The sequence below is a fragment of the Netta rufina genome, assembly GCF_964035555.1.
Source record: "Netta rufina genome assembly, chromosome: W".
Taxonomy (NCBI): domain Eukaryota; kingdom Metazoa; phylum Chordata; class Aves; order Anseriformes; family Anatidae; genus Netta; species Netta rufina.
Window position 1 is genome coordinate 9,646,787 of NC_140139.1, and position 14,684 is coordinate 9,661,470.

At 47.5% G+C, this 14,684-nt stretch overlaps 2 protein-coding genes across 2 annotated transcripts in view; both read left to right on the plus strand.

Annotated features, from left to right (window-relative positions):
* LOC311220853 (very low-density lipoprotein receptor-like) overlaps positions 1 to 14,684 on the plus strand; it is a gene marked incomplete at both ends in the record, with an annotated part of 391,622 nt that overhangs the window by 330,709 nt on the left and 46,229 nt on the right.
* Positions 1,065 to 7,327, plus strand: ZBTB7C (zinc finger and BTB domain containing 7C; the record flags this gene model as incomplete). Its single annotated transcript, XM_084304377.1, is given in 5 exon segments — positions 1,065 to 1,141; positions 1,864 to 1,937; positions 1,940 to 2,820; positions 2,822 to 3,063; positions 7,312 to 7,327. Coding segments are annotated over 5 exon segments (1,290 nt in total).

Here is a 14,684-nt window from a genome sequence, read left to right on the forward strand (position 1 = left end):
TTGGCAGGGCGGTATGATGTCCTGTTTTTTCTGATCTTTTGCACTTACGGTGTGATCTGGCAATAAAAGATCAAAACATATTCACATGAAGATGCATTCCTTCATGTAACACTCCTTTAATGCTAATTCTCCTTCCAAACAAAAATGAAAAAGGCAAATATAGCAACAGAAATGTAATTTCTCATACTTATTTTTAGGATACAAGGCCCTAAAAAGGAAGGTGTCTCCTCCCCAGCTCAGTTGCTGTTTATTACCTTACACCCACCGTAAAGAACACGTCAGACTTGCTTTCATTTATCAGCAATTTTATAAGAGGTTTTTATACAGAGACAGTCGGGCTGTGACTGAAATGTAGCTAGTTAACATGGTTAAGCACAGCACAATGCAATGAATCAATTTGTTTCAGACAAGAGCTGTAATTAGCATGGAGCTAATGCTCATGCTGAGGGATGCAGGGCTGGATCTGTGGTCCTCAGCCAAAAATGCCAGCCCAGTGGCTGGAGCCAGGCACAGCCCCTGAGGCTCTCACGATGGGAGTGGGTCCTGCCCCTGCTGGGCTGGCTGGTGGAGCAGGGTGGCACCAGGACATGCTCGTAGCGGCACAAATAAGTCCCTCTGTGGCTCCTCGGTGTTCAGGCACTGATTGAGAGAAGCTGAGGTGGTATGGCATGGGATGGGGAACCTGGTGGTCCCAGCCTTGCAGAAGGGGTAGGAGCAGGGCTTGCAGAGGGGATGCTTCCTGTGTCCTGGGAGCTTACGAAGGGTTTGTGTCTTCAGAGTTATTCTGGCCATTGGATGTATTCAGCATGTTCCAGCAGCAATGTGTTCCAAGCCCGCTGGAGGAAGCTGTGCTTCTTCCCTGGGATTTCTCATGTCAAGGGCTGCTGGAGCCATGTGAAAGAGGAAACATGATTTTTGCTATTTTTTATCTGTGAGATGTTTCCCTTTTGGGCATGGGCTTCTCACTTCCAATCTCCCCTTTGAAGCTGGAGCTGCTCTGGCAGGGGAAGGTGTCCACCAGATGCACAGGACATCTGATAGTGTGCTAACAAGTCCAAACAGACATGGGACCGGAGCAAGCTCAGCTCATGGATGAAGTTAGCGTTCAGGCATCTGCCTCCAGCCCTTGCTCCATGGCTGGGTACCTGGTCATTGTTCTCTGAGTATTTAGGTACATTGTGAAACAGCTTGTTTGCCTCCCCCTGTCCCACATCCCTCAGCAAGACAACTCCATGTGCTGAGGTGACACAGGACAGCTGCCAGGCATGAGATAATAGCATAGGGGCACAGAACTAGAGAACTCTGAGGCAGCAGTCAGCCGAGACCAACTGCACCTCCTTTTGGGGAAGCCCAGTTGCACCAGTCCCCCAAACAGACATGCAGATAAGAGGACACTTCCTGGGTAGTCTTGTGCCAGCAGTGTGGGTACTGGTGCCCAGCAGCATGAAGCAATGCAGTATCACCCTTTTCCCACATAGCTCCTGACAGGGCAAATTGTACATGTGCCTAGAAAGATGTTGGCTCTGGGAGGGCGTGGAAGAAACGTGAGGGGGAGGGAATTGTTTCAAAAGGATCCCAGGGGAGAGATGTGAAAGAGAAGAGGAGCATGTGGTGGTTATGAAAAGGTAGGGGGTGTGGGAACTGAGAAGAGAAGGAAGGAGACAAAGTGATGCAGAGGGATGCAGAGGTTAAATCACAGAGAACAGGGGAGGAGTTAAAGGTAACATGGAGATGCAGTAGTAGCAAGTGATTATGGAGGTGCATGTGGGGCAGTGGAGAGGAGGACAGAGAGACGGCAGGGCTGTTTTGGTGCTGTTGATTGGGACCCCCCCTGCTGATGCCCCCGTCTGTGTTTTGTCCTAGGGCACTAAATGGGAATATAGCCAATAGCATTGAAGATCTTATCGGGATCCCATTCCCAAACCACAACAGTGAAGTGTATGTGGTTTAAATGAGCAGCAGCATGACGGTCTCCTCTGCAATGTCATCCTCATTGTACAGGACCAGGAATACTGGACCCATCGGTCTGTCCTTGCTGCCTGCAGCAAGTACTTCAAAAAACTCTTCACTACTGGCACTTTAACAGACCAGCCCTATGTTTACGAGATTGACTTTGTCAAGCCTGAAGCACTTTCTGCCATCATCGAGTTTGCCTACACCTCAACCCTCACCATCACCACCTCAAATGTCAAGCACATCCTCAGCACCACCAAGATGCTGGAGATCCAGTGCATTATCAACATATGCCTTGAGATCATGGAGCCTGACAGAGAAGTGGAAAAGGAAAATGACAAAGAGGATGACGATGATGAGGAGGATGAAGATGAAGATGAGGAGGAGAAGGAAGAGGAGGAAGAAGAAGTAGAAGATTTTGTCAATCAGGAGAACCTAACTGATGTCCAAGAAGTAAGCTGTCACCAAAGCCCTTCTAAGTCTGGTCTTACCAAAGAAGCATACACAGAAGAACCTAAAGACTTTCCAAATCACTACCCAGCCAATAACTCCTCTGGATATTTGGGTGTGATACGAGACTTCTCCATTGAATCTTTGCTAAGGGAAAACTTGTACCCTAAGGTGAACATCCCAGAAAGGAGGCCAGATCTCTCTCCTTTCACCCCCAGCTTCTTCCCCCACCTGTGGAATGGCGATTTTAGCTCCTTTTCCCAGCTCGAAGAGCCACAAGTAGACAATGGCCCCTTGGATCTGGTAATCAAAAAGAGAAAGATTAAGGAAGAGGAGGAGAAGGAAGACCTACCTCCACTTCCTTTCCCTAATGATTTCTTCAAGGACATGTTTATCAACACTCCAGCAGCTCCCTTAAGGGCATATTGAGGCAGAGACCAACTATAGCGCTTATCTCAATTTCCTCAGTGCTACCCAGTTCAGAGGAGTTTTTCCTCCCTGGCCCTTGGAGGAAGAGAGGAAGATAAAGCCCAAGGCATCCCAGCAGTGTCCCATCTTTAACAAGTTCATCATGGGGGCTGGAAAGCTGCCCCGGCACATGAGGTCCCACACAGGGGAGAAGCCGTATACGTGCACTATCTGTGAAGTCCGCTTTACCAGGTGTGCATCCTGTACCTCTGCTGTGGCAATGGACTGGGGGGTGGTGGATTGTTCCCAAGCTATTTATCTCTTTTGTCTCCAAAAACATAGCAGAGATAAGCGGTGCCTTTGAGAAAGAGGAAAAGACAAGAGGGAAAGAAAGAAAAGGAACCCACTGATTTTGGTGGGATCACAGCCGCTCTCTGGACAAAAGCATAAATAAGTAATAGGGTATTTTCAACCCCGTTATTGTCTGCCATGGTCGAATGAGAGGGAACTGGAAAACAGATGGTTGCTTTTGGTCAGATAGCCAAGGAAACTTCATCCCTAATGCGCTGGGGGATGCGTTGAGTTGGGAGGATTATTTAGTTGAGGGATGTAATTAGTTCGGTTTTGCACATCGTTTTGGCATCAGCCAAGTTTCACATGCTTAAACATGACAGTGTCTGCACTTTCGGGGGCCAGAGCAGTCCTAATTGCTAGATTTTGGTCTGAAAGGGTGGATTCATCACCCCTAACATCGTTAACCTGAGAGCCTGGCACCTCCACCCCTCCATGGCCAGAGGAGGGACATGGGCACCCTCAGCTTGGCCCACACATAGCTAGATGAGGAATGGGGATGAGTGAGGTGTTCCCATCCCAATTTGAGTGGATGTTATGGTTTAACCTGGCGGGCAGCTAAGCACCACACAGCTGTTCGCCCACCCTCCCCCCTCCCTCTCTGAGATGGGGGGAGAGAATTAGAAAGAAATGAAAACCTGTGTGTTGAGATAAAGACAGTTTATTAGGACAGAATAGAAAGGAAAATACTAATAATGATGATAACAGTACTACTACTAATAATGTGTACGAAACAAGTGATGCACAATGCAATTGCTCACCACCTGCTGACCGATGCCCATCCCATCCCCGAGCAGCTGGCCCCCCACCCCGGCTAACCACCCCTATATATTGTTCAGCATGATGTCAGATGGTATGGAATACCCCTTTGGCTAGTTTGGGTCAGCTGTCCTGGGTCTGTCCCCTCCCAGCTCTTGCTGCACCCCCAGCCTGCCCACTGGCAGGACAGAGCAAGAAGCTGAAAGGTCCTTGGCTTGGTGTAAGCACTGCTCTGCAACAATTAAAACATCAGCATGTTATCAGCAGTCTTCTCATCCTAAATCCCAAACACAGAACCCTACCAGCTACTAGGAGGAAAATTAACTCTATTCTAGCTGAAACCAGGGCAGTGGATTTTATGCAGATGATGAGGATTTGACCTGAAAATAAATTTCCATGCTCTGCTCCATTAACGCAACAGCCCCTGTATTACTATGTGCAGAGTATCGTGCCTGGGGTGGGTGTTCGCAGTGCCAGTTGGCTCACCCTGGTACTTGCAGGGGAAAGTCTGTGCCCGCTGCTAATTCCCATCTGCAGGTGATGGGATCTGGCTCCTGCTGGTGCTGTCCCCACGGTTGTCATCTCCGGATGTGTGAGCTCGTTCTGAATGTGATGCTGCAGGTGCTAATAGCCAAAAAGGAAGCAACTCGTCTTGACCCATCACCGACACCTTTCCCATCATGGCAATAACAGAGTAGAGCCTTCCAGAGGGATTCAGTCTACACTGAGGCACAAGGCGATGTTGGCACTGGCTCACAGCCACTGCATAAATAAGTAGGAGGGCTTGGGTGAGAGTTGAGCTATCCTGACCCCTGGTCCAGGCTTTGATAGGGAGGTTGAATCAGCACCTTGGAGGTTAAAACCTTACCAGCCCTCTTAGCTCGTGGCTGCTCGCCCCCCAGAGGGGCAGGGGGCGAGCCCGCAGCTGATGAAACCTGTCCCCGCAGTGAGCCATTCCTTTCCAACAGGAGGAGCTGCTCCTCCTTGTGGGGTTTTTGCAGTTGTTTTTGGAAGGAGGAGGACCAGCTGAGTGCTGAGCACTGTGAAAGCAGCTCTCCTTTCAGTTTTGGACATCAGCTCCCAGGAGCTGTGTGCCTCCAGCCCTTGGGATGTCTTATTGCCTGTCCCACACAAAATCAGGGCAGTGCTTTAACAGAGCTGGTGACCAGTTCCATGGCCACAGCTGTTTTCTGCACCACAGATCCTGATCTGGGCAGAACAGAGAAGGAAACCTCATCTCTGTTAGGGAAATACATCTCTGTTTTGGTCTAGCGTGGACCATTACTGATGTGGGTATAAACATAAGGGCTTCTTTACATCCCCCCATATGCTCAGTAGCTTCTGAATACAAAGCATAAGGGTTTTGTAGAAAATAAATCCCCAAAAGGTCAGGACTAGCACAACAGTGCCATCCCTCATGCCCCATCGCTCAGGAGAATGAAGCCATTCACACGCAGTGGAGGGCTGGAGGGTTTTTTCCTTCTTTAATGCACTAAGCAAAGTGGACATTCCAAAACACTGGTTTATTCTTAAGTGCATTTGGAAGCACTTTGAATAGCATGCTGCTGTTTTTATTTTTACTTACTTGCTTAAGCTATTTTCAGCATTACTCGAGTGTGAGACCTCTTCTTTAGGGTGACATGTATTTAAGCGCAGTGGAGTGATTGAGACGTAGCAAGAGATTTCTGCCAGGATATCCTGCATGCCGCTGCTTGTGCTCTCACAGGGAATCGCATGCTTCCTGCAGCATCGGCCCCATGATAGTTGATAGAAGTAACGGGAAAAATATGGACAGGATGATTGTTATGAATGTACAAGTTGTGAAGAATTTAAGAAAGCAGTAACTGCGAGATGTTAGTGTGGTGAAGGGACGAGGGGTGGTATGTGTGTAAAATGTCTATCTTGTCGGTGCTGTGATGATGTTATGTTTATTTTGGTGTGGTGAATTCTTTTTCTTTTTGATGTAAGTGAAGTTTGTGAAGGTTGTTGTGATAATTGTAAAGTAAGAGTATATTGTGAGTAATCTTAAATATGCTTTTAACGGAGGTGAGGGGTGGAATGTAGTGCGTTTACGTGGCAAGGTTTCGGTATCAGGGGGCCATAGGGGTGGTTTCTGTGAGAAGGATCTAGAAGCTGCCCCGTGTTTGGTAAGGGCCCCACTGCTGACCAGAGCTGAGCCAATAAGCGATGTCGTTTTGTGCCTCTGTGAGAGCATATTTAAGACAGGGAAAAAAATGCTGCGCCACACAGCAGCTGGGAGAGTGAGAGGAGTGAGGAACAGCCTTGCAGGCGCCAAGGGCAGTGAAGAAGGAGGGGGAGAGGTGCTCCAGGCGCCAGAGCAGAAGTCCCCTGTAGTCTGTGGTGAGGACCATGGTGAAGCAGCCCCCTGCAGCCCATGGAGTACCACGGTGGAGCAGGGTTCCATGCTGCAGCCCATGGAGGAGACCATGGTGGAGCAGGTGGCCCTGCACCGACAGAAGCTGCCACCTGTGGAAGACCCCTGCCGGAGCAGATTCCGGGCCGGACCTGTAGCCTGTGGAGAGGAGCCCACGCAGGAGCAGGTGACCTGGCAGGAGCTGCTGCCCGTGGGGGACCCAGGTTGGAGCAGTTTTCTCCTGAGGGATGGACCCCGTGGTATGGACCCATATCTGGAGCAGTTCTGGAAGAGCTGCTGCCTGTGGGAAGCCCACACCGGATCAGTTCATCAAGGACTGCATCCCATGGGTGGGACCCCACAGCACAGGGGACGAGAGTGACCGAGAAGGAGCGGCAGAGAAGAAGTGCTGTAGACTGACCATAACCCCCATTCCCCTGTTCCCCTGTGCTGCTCGGGGGGAGGAGGTGGAAGAGGGTGGATGGGGGGGGGAAGGTGCTTTTGGTTTCTTTCCTTTGTTTCTCACTTCTCTAGCTTGTTAGTAATAAGCAATAAATCTTACTATATCCCTATGCAGAGTCTGTTTTGCCTGTTACAATAATTACTGCGTGATCTTCTTGTCCTTATCTCAACCTTTGAGCCCTTTTCATCATATTTTCTCCCCATTCCTCTTTGAGGAGGGGGAGTGAGAGAGTGGCTGTGGTGGAGCTCGGATGTCCACTTGAGTGGAACCACGACACTGCCACAGGCCTGCCAAGCGAACTGACCACGCACTGGCTGCAGCCCGCTGCCCCCGGCACTTTAGACTCAGCGATACACTTGGCTTCGGTGGCCCCATCCAGGAAGGCCAGGCCAGGGCTGCTGCACTCCTCAGCACTCCCGAAAATGTCACTTGCCTTAGTCTGGGGCACGGCCACCCCCCTGGGACAGCTCTGCTGGGAAACCCATGGGGTGTACTGGACGCCCACAAGCCATCCAGACTTGGTTTTGATATGTTACATTCCTTGTCCCTTTAGGTCAAAAGGGACCTAAGGGTTTTTGTTTGTTTGTTTGTTTTGTTTTGTTTTTTAGTTAAATTCCCATGTCTGCCAACAAAATTTGTTCCAAGAGGGGTCCTGGTGGAAGAGTGGGGTGGGCAGGGTAGCTCCGCGCTGCCACAGCCTGGAGAAGGGAAGGAGTCAGATTTGTGGGGCTGTGTGGGATGTGTTGGGACCCTAAACAATCAAAAAAGATTTTGGATATCACCCAGACAAAACCTGGATGGAAAAGGGGAATTTTGTTACTTTGTTTTTTTGGCTATTTCTAAAGATCAGACAAACCCTGTTTTGAGCATTTTAACTTCAGTTGCTTAAAAAGGTAAAGAAAGTTTTTTGGAAGGATCAGAAATGTTTCGATCTAGAGCTTTTTTAAACCCTTGCTTTGGGAAAAGAAACCATGAAGGAATGTTGAAATGAGAAAGTCGTTTCAAACCAGAATCAGGAGAGCTCAGTGAGAATTTGCTGTCACTGACTGTGTCTGGATTTTTGTCCTTAATTCCCCCCTGCCCCTAATTCCTATATATATTTTGATGACAAAAAATTTTACAAAACACTTGGGTGTCCCTGAATGTGCAATGCTGATCAGAAAAAAATTTAGTGCGCAAATTTCCCTGCTACTGGTCTCAAGGGATCTTTAGGGGAAAGGAGGCCATTAAAGATTTATTGCACACAAGGTTGTCTACTTGCAAGCAAGCAGAAATCTTTATTCACCATTTGTTGCTTCAAAAGATGAGGCAGTAGTGTCCAATGGGCTGCTCCAAGCTTAAGGATGTCCATGGTGGCTGCTGGGTCTGGGGTCCCCCCAGCCTCCCTGCAGACCCTGCTTCAGCCACCCCTGCCTGATATTTCTTCCCTCTTACCTTCGAGGCCAAAAAGTAGCAGTTGGCTGGAATTGTCCCATGAGCCTCCTTTGGCCAGGTAGCTCCTAAAAATATGAACTGCATTTGAGAATGAAGGCTTTTGCTGGCGGCCTGCCTCTCAGACGTGGTGGGACCCCCATTTCACCATCCGATGAGAAGTTGGCTTCCTGCGGGTGCCCGGTGGTCTTACATGAAACCAGTGCTCAAAAGTGTAAATGTTATAAATTATGTCTTTCTCTTTCTTTCTTTACTATTACCTTTCAACATCAGCAGGATGAAAGGTGTTATAAATGAAGTCTCAACTCTGAATTTAGTAACATAAAAGAATATTTATAAAAGGCAAGTAAACAGCGCTGGGTGTGCAGGGAGTCTACACTCCATCAACACGCACACGCGAACATCAAACATTCTAAATACATGTATATAGAACATTGCTTTACATAATAACCCGAGTATGCCTATACATAGAAGGTAACAAACAATCCTTTAAGTTCCATGACTTAACAGTCTCCATTTTCCATTCTTCGGGCCTTATGCATCCTGTTCTTCCCAGATCATGTCCATCTCCTTGTGAAGGCCAAGAGGCCTGGGTCAAAAGGCACGTCCAGGTCAGCAGGGGGAGTAACAGCAAAAGCCTTCGATGGCTGTAGCAGCAGAGGGGCCCATGGCATAGCAGTTGGATCAGTAAAGGAGCCCGCAGCTCCCTCACTATCTGGCAAGCCACACGTTTGTGATTGTGGCTCCACATGGCTCTTTAAGGCCTCAGAGATAGTTCGCCAGGTGCCGAGCAATCCCACTGCAACCTTGTCATTTTTAGTTGCAGAGTCCCACACCTTGACCTCAATTTGGTCCCATATTTCAGGCTCATAAACTGTCCAATTGTTAATAAGGAGAATAAGCTGTAAGGTTACCAGGACGGTCTTTGTTCCTAAGGACGTATGATTCCCCATAATGCGCAGCTGCTTACCAGCGAGGGGCAGTTGTGTGCGCAGGTCCGCTTCTCTCCAGCTCCAGTGCGCCTGTTTCCAGCGACGAGCTTCTCTGAGCGGTTTGCTGAGTTTGGCCGAACCTATCTTCATGAGGCAATCAATGTGCCTGTTCCTGTCCTGGTCTCCATTCTCCCAGCCTGTTCCTCTTCACTTCTTTTTCTTGCTTCTTTATTGATGTAACTTCATCGTGTTGCCTTTTTTTTATCTTGAGGGCAGGCTCCCCTCTTATACACTTCTCTCCACAGCAGTTCTTTTCAAAACAACTTTTCATTGGTCAGACAACTTTGAATGTAACAACAACAGCAAACACACAGAAACATCCATGCCTTAATGGCTGGAGAACAAGAGAACCATCTGGAGAACAAGAAACCCCAGACTGCATGGAGTCTCCTGAATCACCCTTCTTTGTTCCCTCTAGACTCTTTTATATTCCTGATGGCCTCGTCGTTAAGAGTCTAATGTTATCTCAACCACGGGGCTTTCCAACCCCCATGGCCACATTCCCAAATCTCCCCCTTCTTTATTAATATCAACCATTTTCTCAACACCAATTACCACTCCGTATATAACAAAGGGAACGAGAGGACTGCAGGTCCATTTTCTGTAGGTTCTCTGCTTGCCCGCTGACAGTGTTGCTCTGAAGTGGTGACTGGACGAGGGTCTCCCCACAGGAGCCCAGCATGTCCCCTCCTGTGCCCCCACAAGGGATGCTCGTGCTGTGACCACACGCAGACGAGCACTGCCACAAACTGCCTGCTGCTCACTCCTGGGAAGGAATCCACACAGACTGTGTGCGCAACAAATTGGTGGAAAAGAAAATAGAAGAAAAAAAAAAGAGAACTTCCAAAAACTGCATCAAACTCTTTTTTTTTTTTTTTTTTTAAAAGTCCTTATCGACTTCTTACACAAGCAACATTTTGTAGATGACTGGTTACTTCAGTTTTTTTTTTTGTCTACGATTTGGAGTCATTGTAAAGTATCCAAAGATGCTCAGTACTGTACATGTATAACCTACAAGAATTTGAAGCAAGGTGTTTTTTTTTGTCTCAATTTGTTTGTTGGTGTTTTTTTTTCTATTTGTCTATAGGGGAAAACATTTCCAATTTTTCTAATTATAACTATTTTTATGTTATTGTTTTACATACAAAACAATAGAAAAAAAGAAAAAAAAAAAAACAAAGGAGAGAGAAGCGCGCACACAAATTTTCCTTAGTTACTCATGGGACAATCACCCTTAACTTTCATTGAAGCTAGAAAGTGAATGGAAAGAGAAGAAAGAGTAGATCCTTTTATGTATTTAATAAACTGTATTAACTGATGCTCTTAAATTATTAGTGGGACTTGGTTCTCTTGCCTGTGTCCAAGCTGAGAAAGCTGAGCTACCCCCCAAGGACAGCCTTGGCTCCACCTGTGCTCACCAGATGTACAAATTCAGCATTTTCCAGAGGCACCTTTTGGAAATCCAGACTAATTACGAGGCAGCCAGCTGGCATGAGCTGTGGCTGTATGGCTGTGATGATGGTTGTGTCCCAGTTAAGGTTGATTTTCCTGCGTTGCGCTGGTTTGGGTTGTACGGAGCCTGCTGGCATCAAGCATGTTTTGGGGCAGGGAGGGAGGACTATAGCAAACCCTATTTCTGTGGTGTGCGGTGACTCCAGGCCACAGGTATCCTTGTGGGAGCCTGGCTTGGTGTGGAGGCAGCCTCACGGGCATGCTGAGCACCCAGCCTCAGGCTGGGAGGATACAAGGCTCTCCAGCTCGACCTGTGGTGGCTTCTTGGTCATCTTCTCCTGCTGGCTCCCATGGTCCAGCTGTGGCAGGTACCACCAGCTGACACTGTTGAAAGGCCTGTAATTCATGTTGCAGCCAAGGAGCTGCAAAATTCCCTTGTTATTTTAATGCTACTTTTTGAAAGAGGTGCAAAAGCCTGGAGAATAGGTTCCAGGTATGAGTTGTGGGACCCATCCCATGTCGTTAAGCTGTTACCAAATTAAGGAACAAGCCCCTCATGTACTCTGAGATGCTGACACCTCGGCTTTGGGTGTCAGAAGCTGCAAAATGCTTTCCACCCATTGCCCCTGCTCTGGAGGGGTGCAGGTGCCCCTGGAGGGTGAATCCACACGGGACCTCCCAAGGGTGGGATGAGTCTCCTTTAGCAGCACCTATCTACCCATGTGGATTGGAAAACTCGCTTGGACTGCTCTCCATTCCTGTAGCTACTGTGAGATAAGGTGAAGCTCTTCTCCCCCCAGTATATTGATATTCCTGATGTTTGGGCAGGCCAGATGTTCACCAGTCCACCTGAGGCAGGCCAGACTAACCCAACACCTCCTTAAACAGGGGTGAAGCTCTAAGAGGGCTCTGCTCCCCAAAATTGGGCCCTGCAGCCAACAGTGGGGTAGCTCTGCAAGGTGCTGAGCACCCTGTCGATGTGCTGGTGCCTTCACCACCACAGGAACCAATGTTCCCAGTGACTCACGGTCGTGCCCACCAAAGTCATGCGCCCCTAACACAGCAACTTGCTTCGGTTATATGCAGTAAAGATTTACATATGCATGAGGTTTCCCAGTATGCCTATGCATATTCATAACCTGTCCCTGCTTAGTATTAAAATTAGCTCCAAGAAGTCATTTCCATAAACTTCTCCCCTCTGCGCTTGCTCAGTGCCTTGTGGTGGTGGGCGCTGAGGGTCGTGGGGATGAAGTAAGATGTCTTTATCAGGGTTGAACTTTTCACCTCGTCTCCTTGTGCATGCTCTCTGAGCCCTTGGTCACAATCTGGGCCATAAGGTTGGTTTGGTCTGGTTCTCCAGGTCTGAGGGGCTCCTGTTATCTCGAGGCCTTGCAAGTTTGACATTCTTTATTTTGTCCTTTTAAGAACAGTCCTCTTTATCTCTGAGCCCTTGGTCACAGTCCGAACCATAAGGTTGGTTTGATCTAGTTCTTGGGGTCCCAGGGGCTCCTGTTATCTGGAGGCCTTAAGCGCAGCACAGGCACATCGCAAATGTAGCACATATTAAGCAATGAGTGTTGCCTACATATTCATGCTTAATCAATCGCTCTCTAATTTCTAATCTCATGTTTCACCAGCACCACAGCTCCCTCCCTTCTGCTCAGCCGTCATCGGGTGCTGGGGCAGGGTCTGGACCCATGGGCACAGTCCAAAACTGGTGTGAGAAGATGGAAACACCACCCCACCTTCCAGAGTAGGCAAGCAGCTGTGAGCACCTCACCTGTGCTCCCATGTGTTCCCTACCATCAGCATGTTTCTGAGCAAAAAGAGAAAAAAAAAAAAAAAAGAAAAGAAAACCAACTAAATTACAATTTAGCTATTTCAATATGTTTTTAATGTTTGTTACAAATCTTGTGGCTTTTAGCCCAATTTTATATTCTGATTTACTTATAATGTCAAAATAAATAAAAAATTTAAAAAAGATTTGCAGGGAGGGTGAAAATCTGAAAATTGATCGGAGGAGCTGCGTGCTAATCAGGCACATGGGAATCACGGAAAGAAAACCAGCTTTGGTAAATGCTTGTTAGCAGCAACATATGGCTACACTCTTGCTCCTGAACAGCTGCTGTTATCTGCTGGAGCATCGGTGGGGGGAATGGTGCTGGGGAAATGCTGCTCACAGGGCGAGCTGGTGCCAGGTGCCGCTGCAAAAGGAGCATCAGGCAGGATGGGCAGATGCCTGCCCCGGCCTCGAAACCCTGGGGAGGGTGATTCAAAAGCCTCTTCCTCAAGTTGTGCAGGAGAAAAGAAATAACAAACAAAAAAAAACAAAAAAAAAAAAAAAAAAAAAAAACAAAAAACAAAACAAAAAAAAAACAAAAACAAAAAAAAACAAAAACAAAAAACAAAAAAACAAAACAAAAAAAAAAACAAAAACAAAAAAAAAAACAAAAAAAAAAAAAAAAAAAAAAAAAAAAAAAAAAAAAGGAAAGAACAAACCTGCACTTTTGGGAAGCGAGAGGCTTTTCTGTTCAGCAGTGTGGGAATAGAAATGTTGTTTTTGCAGAGTTACATTGTTTAGAGCTAAGGAATGTGGTATTGAGATATGCTTGCAGTGATAAGAAGGCTTAACAGACAACCTTGTAAAATGCAGACAACCAGACTCCTTAGGACAATTAGGTGAAAATCACGGTGTCAAGTCAGATAAGTGAAGAAACATTACCAATTCAAACAGTAAAAAAGTCAAAAGGAAACTGAAATTTAACAGGCCTGCTACTGAAGGCCATGAATTGTCTGTGAAGCATCAGATAGATTGTGAACCTGGATTACCCACTCAGTGGGGAAACAGGGGAGGGTCCTGCCATCAAAAGGTATATAAACTGTGTTTTGGAGCTAGTAGATGCGCTCTCTCCTGCTTGTGGGGCGCCTGCCATTGCAATCGTGAATAAATTACTACTTCACTGAGATCCTCGCCTGAGCCTAAGTTATTGGCTACAGAGTTTCTCACAATGCTGTCACAAGAAGTGCTTGCAAACTTCATGTAATATAAGGGCAATTGGTTTAGGCCCATACTGAACTCTCTGAAGCTGAAGGAGATGCAATCTCAGTCTTAGCAGAGTTGTTTCTTTCTCCATGGGGGAAGTTTTTGCAAGTCTCACAATGTTAGCCCCTGTAGCAGGCAGTCCTGCAATGATATGGAAAGGCTGCTTTCATGTCATTTGGCCAAGAAGTAATGTAGCATGAAAGGGAATCGGTCGCTTTCACAGTTTCCATATCCAGCTTCTCTGTATGCCATTCTCTCTTTCATAATCTTAGGCTGACTTGTGGAAGATCAGAGATACCTTCACAAAAGTTTAGAGTGAAAATAATTTGCTCAAATAGCATTTACAGTAAGCAGGGGACCATCAGTAATAACTGTAAGTAACACTGATGTAAGAGACAAAGCACTTATTGAAGTATATGCTAGAGTTTCAATTGAATGAGTTTAAGAAATCTGGGAGCACTTAGCAGTGTTTCGCCATGGAATGATGGTCATTTTCTGATCATTTTCATCTTATATTATTACCTGGCCAATCTTTTTTGTATCCAAACTCTGCTCAAAGTTTCTTCTTCCTTCCTTCCTTCCTTCCTTCCTTCCTTCCTTCCTTCCTTCCTGGCGTTCAAAAGCTGCCCCTAGGGAGCGCGAGCGACCAGGAGCGTGGCAAACAGGGCGGGCAAACAGGGCGTGGCGCATCAGAAGGGAGTGGCGCGGCAGTTCGCGCAGGCAGGGAGCGCAGGAAGGGCAGAGCGCTCCCCCTACACACAAACAACACCTCCTTAACAACAGCCGTAACTAGGTGATAATGGTCTCCACTAGGCATGGCGCGCTCTCCAGGAAGTCGGTACACACCCAGACCGACTACCCGTTTAAAAAATGCTGCAGTTCAGGTCACCGGATGCAGGGAGTGTCTGAGCCTGTTGCTGCCATTGGCGGGAGGCAGAGAAACTGCGTGCGTGAGGTGCGAGCAGGTGGATGACCTGGTCCGCATGGTGGCGGAGCTCAAGGAGGAGG